The sequence below is a fragment of the Centruroides sculpturatus genome, unplaced genomic scaffold (genome assembly GCF_000671375.1).
Source record: "Centruroides sculpturatus isolate CEXI.00-Female unplaced genomic scaffold, Cexi_2.0 scaffold1675, whole genome shotgun sequence".
NCBI lineage: Eukaryota > Metazoa > Arthropoda > Arachnida > Scorpiones > Buthidae > Centruroides > Centruroides sculpturatus.
The window spans coordinates 56,828-77,802 of record NW_019385881.1 but is presented as its reverse complement, the minus strand read 5'-3'; the positions used below and the strand labels follow the sequence as shown (position 1 = coordinate 77,802).

The following is a 20,975-nucleotide window of genomic DNA, read 5'->3' as shown; positions in this document are numbered from 1 at the left end:
CGGATTCTTCCTTCGATGAAACTATTATTGATGCAAAAGCACTTTCAACTCCCTCATACACACAACTCTAGATTGTCCCTGCTCCGCCAAATGGCATTTATTGACAAGTTATTGAACATTTATCTCTCATTATACAGATCCAAGTATTTTANTATTTTATATAGAGGTTTCGTTTAAGTATTTATATAAACTATTTTATAGAAACGCCACTGACAAGATTCTTCAACATACTATTATTGATATATACAATTAAACATAGTCGTACAACAATTATTAAAAGTGTATTTGAAACCAAGCAAAATTAATTGTAAAATGACAATAACGTATACCATAATTTTAATCTCCTTATAACAATTAGCGATAAAACACCTGTTTCTGGTGTATTTACTTTGTATATTGGAAATATTAATTAGAAAGTAAAAACACGTGAAAGATATATGTTTTGTTTCTAAATAGAAATATTAACTATAAAAATAAAAATTGGAAAGAAAGTTTATTCTAAAAGTTTAAACTCTTTGTAACTAGTGTTTAGTATTATTTACAGTATTAATTACACCAATGTGTTTATTATGAGTAGTAATTCCGATTTTATAAAGGATTTTAACTTATTTCTTGAAACTCTCGAAAAATGAAAGAAATCTTAATCAATTCACAATTTCTAATAAAGTTCTAAACCGGAAAAAAGCGAAGTGTTTACTGAATCTTATAAAATGACAACATTAATTAAAATTACTCATCAATTTAATTATTTTACGCTTGGTTTCTGTAAATTAGTACAGATTCGTTGGTTATCATTTTTAAAACTAACTACATCTTCTATATTACTTAATATAATGATATCGGATATAATAGAAATATTTCATATGTTAATTTTCTAAACTTCATCACCTTAAGTATCGAAATATAAGGCCAAGGACCCACGTGTGTAAAAATGAAAATGTGTGGCAAACAAGTGAATCAGAAAGTTTCAGGTTCAGTTTCTGCTTTACGCTTTTATGCCAGATTACACATACGTAAACTTCTGGCCGAATAGGAAAAACTGCTGCCATTAACAGTGCTAATTTTTTTGTATTTTTTTTATATATCTATCCCTTTAAATCCTTCATTCTTTCTTTGCTGACTCTGCTATAATTCAAAAAAATTAAATTAATAGACTTGTTTTCCGAATTGAAAGTAACATGTGATCTGAATACTATATATCGCTTCAACTACACCTACCTGTTATTTGAAATTTAGCACCTATGGCCGTCCATAAACTTTTTTTAAATACAATTGTTTTATACTTATCACATTTTTGTCAAAAAGACACTAATGTGCTCGAACGGATTTAATGGACTCTTCTATTTCATTTATTTTTCGGTTTTTGGAGACTGTCACAATTGTAGTGCTAACCGCCATTGTCGCCAGTATTAGAATGAAAACCACTTGTTTACTTTGACCTCACAAAAAAAAAATCTCTTTATTGGGGAATTTTACGCGGGTAATAAGTAGGGGCAATGCGCCACTCTTTTTCTAAGTTATTGTACAGCCAAAATTTTATAAAAATTTTTACGCTTTCTGTATTATACTCCATTTTAGGCCGATTTCTACGCATGTGTTTTCACGTACTAACAATAAAAATATAGAAACTTCTCGTAACATTTACGTTGGATAAAAGTTTTTTCTGATGCCTTGCAAACGTGTATTGTTTCAACTGATCTTTCTGTTCATAACTAAATTCACAGCCATTATAATTCTACTCCTTTCAATGAACTACTTGTAGTACGTTTATGGCCTCAGTGTCATAAATAAAGAAATAAATAAAAATAATAATTTATAACAATAGAAGTAAAAATATAATTTTGAATATATTCCTTATTTCGGCAGTCCAAATACCCAAAAATTGCAGGCATTTTCATTCCTGTAAACTCACATACTCGTATTGCATATTACCAAACCGTGCTTTTACTGTTACTGTTTATTGTGCAGATTGAGTAAAATGATAATAACTCAAAAATAAATTGAACAATAAACAGAAATAGCGTGACTCTATTTGTTTCCTCACATCGTTTCTTCAATACAAAAGATATCGTTTTGTGTTTTCAATTATTTTTAGGTTCAGTGACATGCGCCATTATATAATCATTCGCTTAATATAGTCGAAACATAACAATCAAAAAATTACATTATTTTGGTGCATTGTTGTTTTCGGTTTTAACGAAATATCGTCTTAAAATTAGAAAACTGAATTCGATAATTGCATCAAAATAAGTAAAGTCAAGATGGTAAGTGAAATCTTTTATTTAATTTGTATAATACATTATGAATTTTCCAAACTGTTTTATTCAAAATTCACGAAATAACATAAACTATCAATTTTATATCGAAGATACAGTACATATTATTAATGTTTTTATCATATTATTATAATATATAACAACAATATATAATATTGTGAATAATTTTAATCTAAGTTTTTTACTAATTATTTATATTTATTCAACGAATTGTTTTAATAGGACAGAAAGCAGCAATGCCCGATATGCGGAAAGGAATTTCGACGTAAATATAGTTTGCAAACACACATGCGAATTCACACGAGTGAAAAGCCGTATAAATGCAATTCGTGCGGAAAAAGCTTTTCGGATAACAGCAATTTGATTCGTCATTTGAAAGTGCATTCAAATAAAAAGCCGTTCAAGTGCAATTACTATGACTGTAAGAAACGCTTCAAAAGTAAATCCGAGTTGGAACAACACACGTACGCATTGCATTCTGATGAAATTTTATCTGAAGTAAATATTACCACAAGTTCCTATATTTTCATTTTCGTTTTTATTTTTCAATTATCAAAGCGATAAAAGTTATAAAATAAACAGACACAATATAAGTATATATGATAATATTTTAAACAATACTCGATGCAACTGTGTTAATTCACGTGAACAAATATTAAAATAATAATGATAATAATAAGCAACTGTAAACATCATTATTGTTTTTTTGGCCTGAAAATTTTCGTTGTTTTTTTATTGGTTTCGACGATCATTCAAATATTTTACATTGGTTATGTTTCTTTGTATTTTTTAAGAAAACCCGTTCTTTGTATTTAACCTTTTCCAATTAATTACTCATAAACATTTATAAAGTCGGAAAGACGTTATTCATAAAGAATTCATCAGTGTAATTAATATCCTACGATAAATGTGAAGTATATAACATTTTAATTACAACAATGTTAAATTATTAAGCGAATCATTCTTCACACTTATTAATCTTATAATTGATATTTTTATTGATAAAAACAACATACCTCTTCGTGTTGTTATTTTCTAATTTATTACTTGCATTTTATAAAGTAAAAACACCAGAAAAACTTTTTTTATTTTTCACCGTATTATGTTATTATTTTTTTAAGATTGAATTCAGATTACAATCGAAAATTTTTTTTAAACACAGTTGTTCAATGTGCGTAATTGTTAGTGTCAATAATAAGATCTTATAACTCCAACATCACCACAATGAAATATAATGTGGAAATCATTTGAAAACTATTTTACGAATAATTGTGATAAACTTCTTGCCTTTAGAAAGCTACTTTTTATGTTTTTATATACTGTTAACAATTAAATTAAAATTTTTAAAATAATTAGATTCCACCGAACGATCCGAAGATAATGAGTCGTATTTGTAAAATCTGCAAAAAAGTTTGTCAGTCTCCCGCTGCTTTAAACACTCACATGAGAACTCACACCGGAGAGCGGCCATTTTCCTGTAATTTTTGCAATGCCACTTTCAATACCAAAAGTAGTCTAAACAGACACATCAGAAGCATCCATCTAAAAGAGAAAACTCCATATTGCACCGAAGTAAGTGTATAAATAGGTTAATTAATGACTAAATATTCAACACACAATCGACTATTAAAATGAAAAAAATTATGATAATAACTTCACTTATTTAACGAGCACGCATTGTATCAATGTTCATTTATCGCATATATTGTACACATGTGTATTTGTTTTATTAGATACTCCAAGAAAAGTTTTTTTAATTAACAGGAAAACTCCTGTATTAGAAATATACAACGATTCTGGATTCTTTGTCAAATATCAGCCATTAACGCTTTATTCTATAGCATTACAAATATATAATACAGTATATAATTATCTATTACATATTTTTTTCAATTTACATTTTAGTAAATGTTGTACTGTAATGCTATTTGTGTTATTTACTTTCAGGAATGTACACAAGACGTTCAACGAGAGCAAAAAATATCGCTTGAACAACCATCAACACGTTTTCAAATACCACAGTCAATAGAATTTGAAGAAATTTCATCACAAGATAATCTTTTCACTTCAAAAGAAAGTGAACAATTTCTTGAAAACGTTGACGTCAATTTAGAAACTATTCAGTTGGAATTATCGTCGCCACTGAAATTCTTTCCAGAAATACACGTTGAAGAAACATATTTGGAATGTCCTTTCTGTCGTCAACGATTTTTGGACGAAGTTTCCCTAAAAGAACACGAAAGAAACTTCCATCCGTTTGATTAATTAATTCTGGACAACTAATTTTTCAAATATATTAAATTAATAATATATTAGATTATTTACGTCTTGATATTTAATAACGAAAGCAAAATTGAATACAGTATTCAGTTACAGTTCGTGATATATGTGAAATCGTCGTAGACAGTATACATTTGAATTAATTTAATAGCGAAAATTATATGATAGAAAATTTATAATATATTTGATTATTTACGTTTTGATATTTAATAATGAAAGCAAAATTGAATACAGTATTCAGTTACAGTTCGCGATATATGTGAAATCGTCGTAGATAGTATACATTTGAATTAATTTATAGCGAAAATTATATGATAGAAAATTTATAATATTTGAAAGAAACAAAACTTGTTAAGTGATTTTTTCACATTTATTGCTTCAGGAAACCAAAAGATTCAAACATCGACGTTACACTTAATTTATGTTTTACATTTGTTCGATAAGCTTTAATTGAATAAATTTCAATTCAATTTAAAAAATTGCACCTTTCTGTCTCTTTTATATCTAAAGTATTTCAAGTTAATTATTTACTTTACTTTATTTATCATGTAAGCCATTAGCTTTTTTCCAGTGTAAAAAGAAAATACAAACAGACCATAACAGACATAAAGAAAAAACAATTATACACAAAATTAAACATAATTCAAGCTTTTGATAGTCTTTAAGTTGCTTGTAGATATTCAATTTTTTGATTGTTTACTAAAGCGTTTCAATTATTTTTAACTTTTTAAAATATTTCTAAAATGACTTAGGGAAACGTCATTACTCCGAGCAGCAATGCAGCCTGTGTGAACTTTTACTGGATGTTTCTTTTCAATAAAATCAGTCACTTTCTGATAGTACCTCAAGATTTCCTTTATTGAGTAAGATATTTCCACGAAGAAGAAAAAAGAGATTATTCGGAAGAAAGACTTCTGCTGTACTATTTTAAATGCAATTGTTTGTTTTCAGCAACGTTTAGTCTTCATTGAGTATTTAAATGTATTTAATTGATAACATTTCAAACATTGTTATAAATATTTTTATATATTTCGATTTTTAACCAAATGTTCGAACCATTTTGAATTCGAATTTGTTATTTCATATTGGTTCATAAACGTTTCGGAAAATTGATGAAATTGAAAATAGTTCGTTTGATTCTCTGCAATTGTTATCATTCTCAGCATTAGATGTTATATAACGATTACTATGGTTGTTGAAATACTGAATGTAAATGGGTTTTGTTTGCGAAACAACCGCAGGCGAAGTCGCGGGTAACAGCTAGTGGTTAATAAGAATCTATTTTAATTAAGCTTACAAAGGAATAAATTTTAGTTTTTAATTTAGTAATACGTAATCTAAATTTACAAATACATATACGGTACGTACATACTTGTAAATATACATGTTTACAATTTGGCGATGTTTACAGTACATCGCGGACTCTCTATTTGGGAATGTCGTTTGGTCTAAGACTTTATAAAATAAGATGATTTTATAAGATTAAATAACACATACAGTTATTAAAATTATTTTGCGATAGTAAAAGATAAACTAATTTATATTTAGCGATATCGAGTGGCGCTGACAACAACGCCAAACAGTAGAGATTGGAAATACCGTGGAAAATGCCAATATTGAGCTATTAAAGACCGCTAAATGAGACGACAACACAGATTCACAGATGTTTTCATATTTCGTACTCTACGAATTATGATTATATTTACATTTACTCTAAATGTATGTATTTTAATATGATTTCATGTGCTTCTAACACTTTTCTGGTAATATTACGACTTCAATAATTGTGGCCGACAGACGTAAAGTCGAATAAAATGACTTAAATGACTTATGACTTTCATTTTTCCATGTATTTTTTTTCTTTTTTTGTTTTCCTGGTGTGGCTATTGTTCATAATGTTCGGTAACTTTGATTAATTAATTAAGTACAATTTATCATATTTATCTACATGGACTGACAAGTATATATAACAAACGGGAAATAACATTAAACGCTGATTATTTGATATACAGTTATTTATTAATGTTTCTGTCATCTACAATATTGTTTGAGAAGCAGAAATTATATAAGTCGGTAAACTACATGAATTTTTTGCAATGAAGAGTCTGATTAATGTTTATTAAAAAAACACTTGCGATTATGCTACTGTCGCAGCTAAATATAACACATGATTCGAAGTGTATCAACAAGTCACCAATTACACCAATTAAGTTACATGAACTTCATCTGTCATTTAAGACTTAATTACAAACGACGTTAAATTTAAAGAGAAACCCATACCAACAATTCTATTTAATTAAAACGTGAATTCTAAAAATACAATTTATTTTTAAAAAAAATGGAGTAAGAACCGTTGACGTGTAGGAATGTCTTCAATATGATATTGCTTATGTTTTAGAAATTTCTCATTCGAGCGAGTGCTGAAATAACATAAATGACATCGAAATAGTATTACCGACGATTCAGGATTATCGACTTTGTCGTCTGCTTTACATTGTTCATCATCTTTGTTGTTAATATTTGTATTTATTGGTGCAGACCATATTTCGAAAATAAATTATTGTTTTTCATTCACCGATAAGAACACTGTCTCGAATATATAAAACATATGTACCCGTATGTTTTATGTATATAAATATACACGTATTTCCTGGATTTAACATGCGTTGTGAAACAGTGCACTACAGGCACCATTTGGACAGTTATTCCTAGATCTACTTGTTTATGATGTGAAGATAATATGATATATAAATACTAATCTCGCAGCAAAGCGCAGACTTCAATTAATTTGTTAATTTAAATTTTACACATAATGTAAAAGTATTAATAGGTAAAAGTAGATTTTAACACAAAAATACAAAATTTTTTTAATTAGGCGTCATACGCAGTGATTTTAATTTAAAATACTTACATTCGAGAAGAGTTATCTGTTGCAATTTCACAAATATTTTACTAAAACAAATCAATTATAAGTTATAATATATTATATCATTGTTTATTAGGTTGTATTATCTATTGAATGTAGATTATCGAATACAATATAGAAAAACTATGGTAATAATTTCTGAAACGTGATTATTATTGATATAAGCTCAATCAAAAAGCTTTAAAATATTTTGAAGAATTTACAAAACGGAGATAAATTTTTTGTATCATTTTATATTTTGTTTATAAGCTTCATATACAATGTATATATAATTTTGTTTACCACTTGTTTACTTTGACGTCACAAAAAAGAAATTTCTTTATTAGGGAATTTTACGCAGGTAAAAAGTAGGGACAATGCGCCACTCTTTTCTAAGTTATTGTACAGCCAAAATTTTATAAAAATTTTTACGCTTTCTGTATTATACTCCATTTTACGCCCATTTCTACGCATGTGTTTTCACGTACTAACAATGAAAATATAGAAACTTCTCGTAACATTTATGTTGGATAAAAGTTCTTTCTGATGCCTTGCAAACGTGTATTGTTTCAACTGATCTTTCTGTTCATAACTAAATTCACAGCCATTATAATTCTACTCCTTTCAATGAACTAATTGTAGTACGTTTATGGCCTCAGTGTCATAAATAAATAAATAAATAAATAAAAATAATAATTTATCACAATAGAAGTAAAAATATAATTTTGAATATATTCCTTATTTCGGCAGTCCAAATACCCAAAAATTGCAGGCATTCCCATTTCTGTAAACTCACATACTCGTATTGAATATTACCAAACCTTGCTTTTATTGTTACTGTTTATTGTGCAGATTGAGTAAAATGATAATAACTCAAAAATAAATTGAACAAGAAACAGAAATAACGTTACTCTATTTGTTTCCTCACAATATAGAAGATGTATGTATCGTTTTGTGTTTTCAATTATTTTTATGTTCGGGGACATACGCAATTAAACATGCTTAATATAATCAGAACATAACAATCAAAAAATTACATTATTTTGGTGCATTGTTGTTTTCGGTTTTAACGAAATTTCATCTTAAAATTAGAAAACTGAATTCGATAATTGCATCAAAATAAGTAAAGTCAAGATGGTAAGTAAAATCTTTCATTTAATTTGTATAATACATTATGAATTTTCCAAACTGTTTTATTCAAAATTCACGAAATAACATAAACTATCAATTTTATATCGAAGATACAGTACATATTATTAATGTTTTTATCATATTATTATAATATATAACAACAATATATAATATTGTGAATAATTTTAATCTAAGTTTTTTACTAATTATTTATATTTATTCAACGAATTGTTTTAATAGGACAGAAAGCAGCAATGCCCGATATGCGGAAAGGAATTTCGACGTAAATATAGTTTGCAAACACACATGCGAATTCACACGAGTGAAAAGCCGTATAAATGCAATTCGTGCGGAAAAAGCTTTTCGGATAACAGCAATTTGATTCGTCATTTGAAAGTGCATTCAAATAAAAAGCCGTTCAAGTGCAATTACTATGACTGTAAGAAACGCTTCAAAAGTAAATCCGAGTTGGAACAACACACGTACGCATTGCATTCTGATGAAATTTTATCTGAAGTAAATATTACCACAAGTTCCTATATTTTCATTTTCGTTTTTATTTTTCAATTATCAAAGCGATAAAAGTTATAAAATAAACAGACACAATATAAGTATATATGATAATATTTTAAACAATACTCGATGCAACTGTGTTAATTCACGTGAACAAATATTAAAATAATAATGATAATAATAAGCAACTGTAAACATCATTATTGTTTTTTTGGCCTGAAAATTTTCGTTGTTTTTTTATTGGTTTCGACGATCATTCAAATATTTTACATTGGTTATGTTTCTTTGTATTTTTTAAGAAAACCCGTTCTTTGTATTTAACCTTTTCCAATTAATTACTCATAAACATTTATAAAGTCGGAAAGACGTTATTCATAAAGAATTCATCAGTGTAATTAATATCCTACGATAAATGTGAAGTATATAACATTTTAATTACAACAATGTTAAATTATTAAGCGAATCATTCTTCACACTTATTAATCTTATAATTGATATTTTTATTGATAAAAACAACATACCTCTTCGTGTTGTTATTTTCTAATTTATTACTTGCATTTTATAAAGTAAAAACACCAGAAAAACTTTTTTTATTTTTCACCGTATTATGTTATTATTTTTTTAAGATTGAATTCAGATTACAATCGAAAATTTTTTTTAAACACAGTTGTTCAATGTGCGTAATTGTTAGTGTCAATAATAAGATCTTATAACTCCAACATCACCACAATGAAATATAATGTGGAAATCATTTGAAAACTATTTTACGAATAATTGTGATAAACTTCTTGCCTTTAGAAAGCTACTTTTTATGTTTTTATATACTGTTAACAATTAAATTAAAATTTTTAAAATAATTAGATTCCACCGAACGATCCGAAGATAATGAGTCGTATTTGTAAAATCTGCAAAAAAGTTTGTCAGTCTCCCGCTGCTTTAAACACTCACATGAGAACTCACACCGGAGAGCGGCCATTTTCCTGTAATTTTTGCAATGCCACTTTCAATACCAAAAGTAGTCTAAACAGACACATCAGAAGCATCCATCTAAAAGAGAAAACTCCATATTGCACCGAAGTAAGTGTATAAATAGGTTAATTAATGACTAAATATTCAACACACAATCGACTATTAAAATGAAAAAAATTATGATAATAACTTCACTTATTTAACGAGCACGCATTGTATCAATGTTCATTTATCGCATATATTGTACACATGTGTATTTGTTTTATTAGATACTCCAAGAAAAGTTTTTTTAATTAACAGGAAAACTCCTGTATTAGAAATATACAACGATTCTGGATTCTTTGTCAAATATCAGCCATTAACGCTTTATTCTATAGCATTACAAATATATAATACAGTATATAATTATCTATTACATATTTTTTTCAATTTACATTTTAGTAAATGTTGTACTGTAATGCTATTTGTGTTATTTACTTTCAGGAATGTACACAAGACGTTCAACGAGAGCAAAAAATATCGCTTGAACAACCATCAACACGTTTTCAAATACCACAGTCAATAGAATTTGAAGAAATTTCATCACAAGATAATCTTTTCACTTCAAAAGAAAGTGAACAATTTCTTGAAAACGTTGACGTCAATTTAGAAACTATTCAGTTGGAATTATCGTCGCCACTGAAATTCTTTCCAGAAATACACGTTGAAGAAACATATTTGGAATGTCCTTTCTGTCGTCAACGATTTTTGGACGAAGTTTCCCTAAAAGAACACGAAAGAAACTTCCATCCGTTTGATTAATTAATTCTGGACAACTAATTTTTCAAATATATTAAATTAATAATATATTAGATTATTTACGTCTTGATATTTAATAACGAAAGCAAAATTGAATACAGTATTCAGTTACAGTTCGTGATATATGTGAAATCGTCGTAGACAGTATACATTTTAATTTAATTTATAGCGAAAATTATATGATAGAAAATTTATAATATTTGAAAAAAACAAAACTTATTAAGTTATTTTTTCAATTTATTGCTTCAGAAAACCAAAAGACCAAACATCGACGTTACACTTAATTAATGTTTTACATTTGTAAAGTCGATAAGCTTTAATTGAATAAATTTCGATTCAATTTAAAAAATTGCACCTTTCTGTCTCTTTTATATCTAAACTATTTCAAGTTAATTATTTACTTTACTTTATTTATCATGTAAGCCATTAGCTTTTTTCCAGTGTAAAATGAAAATACAAACAGACCATAACAGACATACACAAAAAACAATTAACATACAAAATTAAACATAATTCAAGCTTTTGATAAAGTCTTTAAGTTGTTTGTAGGTATTCAAATTTTTTGATTGTTTACTAAGCGTTTCAATTATTTCTAACTTTTTAAAATATTTCTAAAATGACATAGGCAAACGTCATTACTCTGATCAGTAATGCAGCCAGTGTGAACCTTTTCTGGATGTTTCTTTTCAATAAAATCAGTCACTTTCTGATAATACCTCAAGATTTTCTTTATCGAGTAAGATCCTTAATTAAGATTTATCATATTTATCTACATTTATCTACATGGACTGACAAGTATATATAACAAACGGGAAATAACATTAAACGCTGATTATTTGATTTACAGTTATTTAATAATGTTTCTGTCATCTACAATATTGTTTGAGTAGCAGAAATTATTTTGTTATAAGTCGGTAAACTACATGAATTTTTTGCAATAAAGGGTGTGATTAATGTTTATTAAAAAACACTTGCGATTATGCTACTATCCCAGCTAAATATAACACATGATTCGAAGTGTATCAACAAGTCACCAATTACACCAGTTACGTTAAATGAACTTCATCTGTCATTTAAGACTTAATTACAAACTACGTTAAATTTAAAGAGAAACCCATACCAACAATTCTATTTAATTAAAACGTGAATTCTAAAAATACAATTTATTTTTAAAGAAAAAATGGAATAAGAACCGTTGACGTGTAGGAATGTCTTCAATATGATATTGCTTATGTTTTAGAAATTTCTCATTCGAGAGAGTGCTGAAAAAACATAAATGACATCGAAATACTATTTCCGACGATTCAGGATTATCGACTTTGTCGTCTGCTTTACATTGTTCATCATCTTTATTGTCAATATTTGTCTTTATTGATATTTCGAAAATATATTATTGTTTTTCACTCTCCAAAAAAGAACAGTGTCTCGAATATATAAAACATTTGTACCCGTATGTATTATGTATATAAATATACATGTATTTCCTGGATTTAACATGTGTTGTGTAACGGTGCAGTACAGGCACCATTTGGACAGTTATTCCGCGGATGTACTTTTTTATGATGTGAAGATAATACGTTATATAAATACTAATCTCGCAGCAAAGCGCAGACTTCAATTAATTTGTTAATTTAAATTTTACACATAATGTAAAAGTATTAATAGGTAAAAGTAGATTTTAACACAAAAATACAAAATTTTTTTAATTAGGCGTCATATGCAGTGATTTTAATTTAAAATACTTACATTCGAGAAGAGTTATCTGTTGCAGTTTCACAAATATTTTACTAAAACAAATCAATTTTAACTTGTAATAAATTATATCATTGTTTATTAGGTTGTATTATCTATTGGATGTAGATTATCGAATACAATATAGAAAAACTATGGTAATAATTTCTGAAACGTGATTATTATTGATATAAGCTCAATCAAAAAGCTTTAAAATATTTTCAAGAATTTACAAAACAGGGATAAATTTTTTGTATCATTTTATATTTTGTTTATAAGTTTCATATACAATCTGTATATATTTTTGTGAAACAAATTAAAATTTTTAAATCGTCATTTTCCAGAATGTAATTCCAAACATAATTTTTGTAACAGAACATGTTGCAATGCAGTTTACTCTATATTTTAGAATTGTAGACTTTAAAAATATGGCATCGTATTTCCTATAAATCAGATTAGATTTACAATTTTATTGTATTTAAGTTGTATATTATTTATTTCTACGTACGAATCACTTTTATTACAGTTTCGTAAGAGATAAATAAACGTATTGTATACTATTTTATATTTACTCTTAACAATGTGTACGACGAACCCTGAAATTTAAGTTTTATTATTTTTAGAATTTTGTACATTAAAAACGTAATAATAAGTTTAATTTACATATTAACATTCAAAAGTGATAAATGGAACATTCACAACATAATTTTCTAGTTTTCCAAATTTGCAAACGTAATTTAAACTGATGTACACTATAAATACCTATTATTTTACATTACAATTATAAATTCTTATATACAAAATTTAAACGATTTATTTCAAAAATTTTGTTTAAGAGCAATTTTTGTGTACTTGTAAAATTAATATTGTATTTTGACAGTAAAAAGTGTTCTTAAACAGTTTTAATAACAGTTAAAGTGCGCTTAAGTCGTTACAGAAAGCGTGTATAAAGGTGCTTTAAAACCATTTTTATTTGCAGTGTATAGTTTGCACAAGAGTTATTTTTTGATGCGAATTGACAACTTTTCTATGAAATTAATCTCCGAAATACTTTTAATTACACAGACATATCTATGTACATAAAAAATGTAAACCATATAATTTGTTCCTCTTAACATGCGCACTAATTCAATCTTCTATTTCATTTATTTTCGTTTTTTGGAGAGTGTCTAGGGCTAGCCGCCACTGTCGTCATTATTAGAATAAAAATCACGTGTTTACTTTGTCATTACAAAACAGCATCTCTTTATTGGGAAATTTTTTTTCATTTTTTTTTATTGGGACATTTTTTCAGTTATTGTTCAGCCAAAATTTTAGAAAAATTTTTACGCTTTCTGTTTTATGCAAGATTTTATGGCGATTTCTACGCATGTGTGTTCACGGCCTAAAAATAATAATATAGAAACTTCCGTGCATTTACATTGGATAAAAGTTCCTTCTGATGTCTTGCAAACGTGTATTGTTTCAACTGATCTTTCTGTTCATAACTATATTCACAGCCATTATAGTTGTAATTGTATGACTTCTCATCCGAATAAACTACACGTAATACGCTTATGGCCTCACTATCATAAATAAATAAATAAAAATAAGAATTTATAACAATAGAAATAAAAATATAATTTTGAATATACTCCTTATTTTGGCAGTCCAAATACCCAAAAATTGTACGCATTTCTATTCGTGTAAACTCGCACACTCCGACTGACAATTACCAAACCGTGCTTTTCCTGTTACTGCTTATTGTGCAGATTGATTAAAATAATAATAATTTAAAAATAAGTTAAGCAAGAAACAGAAATAGCGTTACTCTATTTGTTTCCTCATATGCGTTTCTCCAATACAGAAGATGTATGTATCGTTTTGTGTTTTCAATTATTTTTAGGTTCGAGGACATACGCAATTAAACATACTTAATATAATCTAAACATAACAATCAAGAAATTACATTATTTCGGTGCATTGTTGTATTCTGTTTTAACATAATTTCGTCTTGAAATTAATAGACTGAATTTGATAACTGAATCAAAATAAGTAAAATCATAATGGTAAGTGTAATCTTTTATTTAATTTGAGAAATTCAAAATGTATTATACAAACTGTTTTATTAGAAATTCACGAAATAACACAAACTGACAATTTCAATTTTATATCGATGATAGAGTACATATTAACATAATCTTACAATATTACAACATAATAATACAATATTAACATAATATTATAATATGTAACAATAATTTATATTATCGAGAATAATTTTTATTTAAGTTTTTTACTAATTATTTATATTTATTCAACGCATTCTTTTTAAAAGGACAGAAAATTTCTTTCCACATGCCCGACATGTGGAAAGACATTTCTTTGTGAAAGCGAATGAAAGACCGTTTCAATGCAATTTGTGCGAAAAAAGCTTTACCCAGAAGGGTCATTTAACAAGGCACATGAAAGTGCACTCGGATGAAAAGCCGTTCAAGTGCAATTACAATGTCTGTAAAGAAAGTTTTACACAGAAATCCCATTTGGAACAACACACGTACGCATTCTGATGAAATTTTATCTAAAGTAAATATTATCACAAGTTCCTATATTTCCATTTTCCTTTTTTTTTATCAAAGCGATAAAAGTTATAAAATAAACAGACAGAATATAATTCTACAGGATAATATAAAATTTTAAATTAATATTTTAAACAATACTCGATGCAACTGTGTTCATTTACACAAACAAATATTAAAATAATAATATCAATAAGCGACTGTAAATATCATTATTGTTCTTTTGGCGCTGGAAAATTTTGTTGTTTTATAATAGTTATCACCTTCGATAAAAAACCATAAGTTAATTACGTTAAGACTGTGAAGAATTTCTTGAAAACCTTAACGTCGATTTAGAAATTATTCAATTGGAATCATTGTCGCCACTGGAATTCTTCCCAGAAATAAACGTTGACGATACTTATTTGGAATGTCCGTTCTGTTGTGAACAATTTTTAGACGAAGTTTTTCTGAAAGAACACGAAAGAAGCTTCCATCCGTCTGATTAATTAATTCTGGACAACTAATTTCCAAATTATATTAAATTAATAATATATCAGATTATTAATATTTCAAAATTTAATAACAAAAGGAAAAATTAAATATTTAGTGAAGATGCTTAGTTACACTTCGTGATATATGTGAAATCGTCGTGGAAAATATACATCTAATTTCATTTATAACGAAAACTATTTGATAGAAACTGCATAATATTTGAAAGTTTTGTTCGTACTTTTATGTCAATGTATGTTTTCTTGCAAAGCGAAAATGTACATTCCAGAATATACATAAACACTTCTGAATGTTAAATGAAAAGTTTTCTACTTCATTTTTACAACGAGTATAAAGAATTACAAAGCACATTCAAGAACAATGGATATTGAACTTTCAAGGTATCCATGAGTAAACTCGAATAAGCCTACTGTTTAAACCCAAGTATTCTCGTTTACAATGTACAGTATTATATGTTTCAACTGATAGATGGTATCGATTTTGCTAGAATTTTAAAAAATGTGGTGATACACTAATACCACGCATACAATTGAACATGTCGAACAGCAATTATTAATTTGAATGAATCAACAACAGTTAGATAGCGATTTTGTCTCGCAGGCCATCATATTAGTCTTTTATAATTATTTTTTATTGTTGTTACTATAAACACTATACTCATTTTCTATGAAATTGGTTTTTGATATTGTATTTTGGAGTGTCTCGAACAAATTAATTAGATTTACATTGATTTATATTTAAATAATTGCCTCGGTTATGTCGGTTTCGGATTTCGCCGATTGTTTTCGGACGGATTATCGACGAAAATCGATGTATTACTATATCTAATTGAACAGTTTTTCGAGCTTGTATAATAATTTTTAAATGTCATTTTGTGCATTCTCAGTCAAGATAAACTCTTTTAAATAAAAGCTTGAGGCGAGAGTTCATTCATAAAGGTAATTTGAAAGAAGAAAATGTTAGTGATAAAAAATTAGATTTTTTATATTTATATGGGTCAAACAAGTAATGCCTTTTAGTGAAGAAATTCAAGAATATTTTCACCTAATAGACAAAATTTTGGTGCCGTTCTGTAGAAAAAGAATTACACGTTATTATCTATATTAATTTATTTTTTTCTCGTTCAATTGTCATAGAAGACTGAAAACAATTTAACCTTTTTTGATTCTTTTTCTTAAATTATATTCGAAATTGCAAGTCTTTTCATGTTTACTTTTTATCTTGAATCTTTACTCAAGTATATTTATTTGAGTAAAGATTTTAAACACTCCGACAGGAATAGGACCATAACTCACATACTCTTGTCAGTATTTTATTTCGAGAGAAATTGAATATGAACGAGAAATATAATGACTAACGTAACTTATCATTTCTGTTTGTAAAATAAACAAAGAAGTAAGATAAAAATTTCATAAAATTATATATTTTTACGCCTTTTATCTTATAATTGATTTCAGAAGATGGTTTGCCGTTATTGCTTTACGTTTAAAGCTGTGAGGGTACTTATAGTTTTAAATGTCAAATGACTTCGGTGATGCGCGAATGGGGTACCAACGAACAATGGATAAAACACATAAAAGTATTTGAAGATTTCTTTAAAATTAATGTTTTGAATAAATTAATTCGTGTATTTTGTTTCAGACAGAAGATATTATTGCAGCATTTCTTCTAACTGAAGATTGGAATGATACAGAAACAAAATATGAAAAGTTCGTTTCCAAATTTGATTTACGAGTGCAATACTCTTTTTGAAGTGCAGGAAGATCTTACGAAACCAGAATGTCATCTGTTACACTAAACTCCTCGTTTCCAACGAATCTAGCAGCATCAAAACTTTCCACAGTTTTTTAGTTAAAAGTTTTTATCAGAAAGACCTACCTCTCAGTCTAACAACAGTAAATCTCACGACTGATCATTATCTATGCGAACTTAATTATACCAGTTGAAACAGAATTAAATTATAATTTTTCTGATAATTGTTTAGAACTAAGAAGATCGAACGAATGCATTTCGCAGTATATTTCTGCATCTACACCAGTAATGTCGTCAGTCTCATATTGATAATTGCTTCAATATTCCGTCGCAAGCATCCTTCCCCGTTTTAATGCTTATTAAACTGGAAAAATAAAATTGCATCGACTGCATAATCTGAAAGAATGATGAAGAAAAAGTTTATAATTTTATTTTACTACTAGATTTAAAGTCGTAGTGATAATTTGCACAAACAATTTTATTTCATAATAGTGAATACACGATGATTTACCTTGGGTATGATTTTACGAGAAACTGTAAAAATTCCGCCTACAGTGATTCCCGGAGGATATTTTCCTAGTCTTTTCCTATAGGAGATTATCTGTAATTGATATACAAAAACACTTTTCCAATCATTATATCATAAACAGAGTATATAATAAGATATTACGACTTTTAAAAGTTTTCATAGTTTCACAAGTTAGAGTAATGGATAATTACCATTAATTTGTCGTTGACATTCTTCTGGTGGAAGAAAAGAAGTTCGAGTTGAAAACGAAATCGATGCATCTAAAAATAAAAATAATTTATTCGTTGATTCTTACAATAATAAATATTTTAAAGAAAATTTCGTGAAAATGTAATAAATACGAGCTAAAGATTTTTATCAATGTTTGTCTCAAGATTCATTTTTCATACTGAATCACGTTTCACAGATATTCAATAACATAGAAACCCAATTATAGTATGATGTACAAATATGTAACCGTGTACAAATGGCAACTACAGTCTTGAGATGTACTGACGACTCAAATAAGGTCTGTCACATAATCATTTTTTAATTTCATAAAAAAACAATGAAATATTTATTTGATTACTGTTATAATCATATCTATTATTTCAAATCATACATCAAAGCCCAGACTAGAATCCTATAGAAATCCTGTGGAACATATTAGTAAGAAAAGCGTATGCAAATCATTATCAATATTTTCATGTAATGAACTAGATATAGCGATTATGAGTGCCTGGGATGAAATAAAGGAAAAATCATTTCTAAAATTAGTTAATGCTAAACAAAATAAAGTTTATAATGTTAGTTTAAAAAGAGGAAATCCAATTGGTTATTAATTGACACGTTTCATTGATTAATTTTAAAAATGTTTAATGAAATACGCGGAAGTGTCGTATTTACTTCGGTTATAATTGTTTGGTTCTATTATACACGTGGATAAAGAAGAAACAGCACAGTAATCATTAAGATTCACAAACAAAATAACACATTAAAATTATAGAAGTATGTTAAACAGTATAGAAACTTGCGGATTTTGGTATCTCTGTTGCCAGAAGAGTTGAAAAAGCAAAGACAACGTTTGTAACGATTCCGCCATATATGAATGCATGTTTTACAATCTTCAATCCTTCACCGTATATACCAATATAGAAAATTGATAAAGTGATTGTTTACTGAAATAGATAATATGCTGAAATCATTGGACTAATTATTTTGTCCATATCTAGCAGAATGTCACAATACTGAGCATGTTTCTGAATTACAAATTGAAAATCTAATGGCTTTCTATCGTCAATGGCATCTTCCATTTTTTCGCGCAACGAGGACATGTTTTCATGTAGTGTGATGCCTATATTTAAAACGTTAAGATGGTGTATAGTTAACAACCCGACTCCGTACAGTATTTCCCACTGAGTTACAATGAAATGGAATATAATTTTATAAACATTCTCTTCATTTACAATAGATCCAAACATTATTGTGATAACTGTAAGCATAATCACATAAGAGAATATCAATATCAAAATAGTGTATTTAGTTAATTTATAATGAATGAATGCAGAACTTTCTTTGAAATTATCCAAGTATATTATGCACTTATCCAGAAGATTTGAATAGATTTTGGTGTTTTCGTTTAGAATAAATTGATTTGATACTAAACAATGGGGAGAGATATATATCATTTAGTAAGAAAATTGGAAATATGAAACATAGGTTGTTAGATTCATTTAGATTTATGTCAAGTAATTTAAATAAACTCTTCAGTCACTTGAAAAAAAAACAGTTAAGAAAAACAGCCAAGTTTTCTCCTAAACACCTATTAGATTTAGTAATAAGAAAACGTGTATATCCTTATCACTATATGGATCCGAAGGGGGGAATGTGAAATGAATAAACTTTCTCCAAAACAAGAGTTCTATAGTAAATTAAATGAATTTGATATAACAGATAAAAATTACGAACATGCAGAAAACGTATGGGAAGCATTTAAGATTAGAAATATGGGAAAATATTCAGATCTATATGTAAAATCAGATGTTTTGATACTAGGTTACATCTTTGAGAATTTTAGACATGTATGCATGAAAACCTATAAACTACATCCTGTTGGTACTATACATCTCCAGGTCTTGCTCGGGATGCAATGCTGAAGATGACAGGTGTAAGATAAGATTTGCTCTATAATTATGATATGATTTTGATGTTAGAAAAAGGAATAAGGAGTGGTATATCCCAATCTGTAACGGATATGGAAAGGCAAATAACAGGTATATGAAAGATTATGATAAAAACAAGGAATCTAATTATTTGATATATCTAGATCAGTGTTTCCCAACCGTTTTTGTGCTATGCCCCACCTAAGCCTTTCTAAAATTTTCATGCCCCCTAACATATACAGTGGCTATACCAGGCATGGCCAACATACGGCCTGTCTAATGAATTTATGTGGCCCGCGATTAATTTTCCAATATTAGCTACTCAAGTCCGAATAGCTCGATGAAAAATTCTGATGCCTAAAAAAAAAGGTCAACAACTCATTTTCAAATTGCCCCCTTTAACAATCGAATTGCCCCCTTGTGGGGCGTGGGCCCCACGTTGGGAAACACTGATCTAGATGCAAATAACTTATATGGATGGGCAGTGAGTTAATATTTACCTTATGGGGAATTTAGATGGTCTAATGAAAATATAGATGTGTGAGGTCAGCCGATTAGGGGTGAGGTGTTCGACAGCCGAGCGGTTCGTTCTGTCTTGTGGGCGCAGAATGACTCTTTGAGACAGGTTTACCATTTTTAACCCGTTTATTAAATATATAAATTTTCTTACAATGTCTTATAACGAGGCGTAATGCCTATTCAAAGGTGGGAAACGAATCCTTTCCAAAGATAAAAGTCCAAATGTCCAGATAGTCGTTTAGGTTCGTCCAGCGTAAGTGAAGCGGAGAGCGATGGCCCCGGGGCGCACAGCACAACTCTCATCGATGATCTCCAATGACTCGGAGCACCTGGGCGGGTCTTGAAGGGACGGGCTAGCCAAAACGAAGCCTGGGACGTCGA

At 28.1% G+C, this 20,975-nt stretch overlaps 1 protein-coding gene across 1 annotated transcript in view; it reads left to right on the top strand.

Moving 5' to 3' along the window:
- LOC111612369 (zinc finger protein 91-like) overlaps positions 1-20,975 on the top strand; it is a 79,747-nt gene that overhangs the window by 2,300 nt on the left and 56,472 nt on the right. Inside the window, 7 exon segments of the mRNA XM_023353572.1 lie at positions 2,499-2,774; positions 3,633-3,848; positions 4,224-4,496; positions 8,833-9,108; positions 9,967-10,182; positions 10,558-10,830; positions 17,295-17,362. Of these exon segments, the coding sequence (XP_023209340.1) occupies positions 2,499-2,774; positions 3,633-3,848; positions 4,224-4,496; positions 8,833-9,108; positions 9,967-10,182; positions 10,558-10,830; positions 17,295-17,362 (1,598 nt within the window).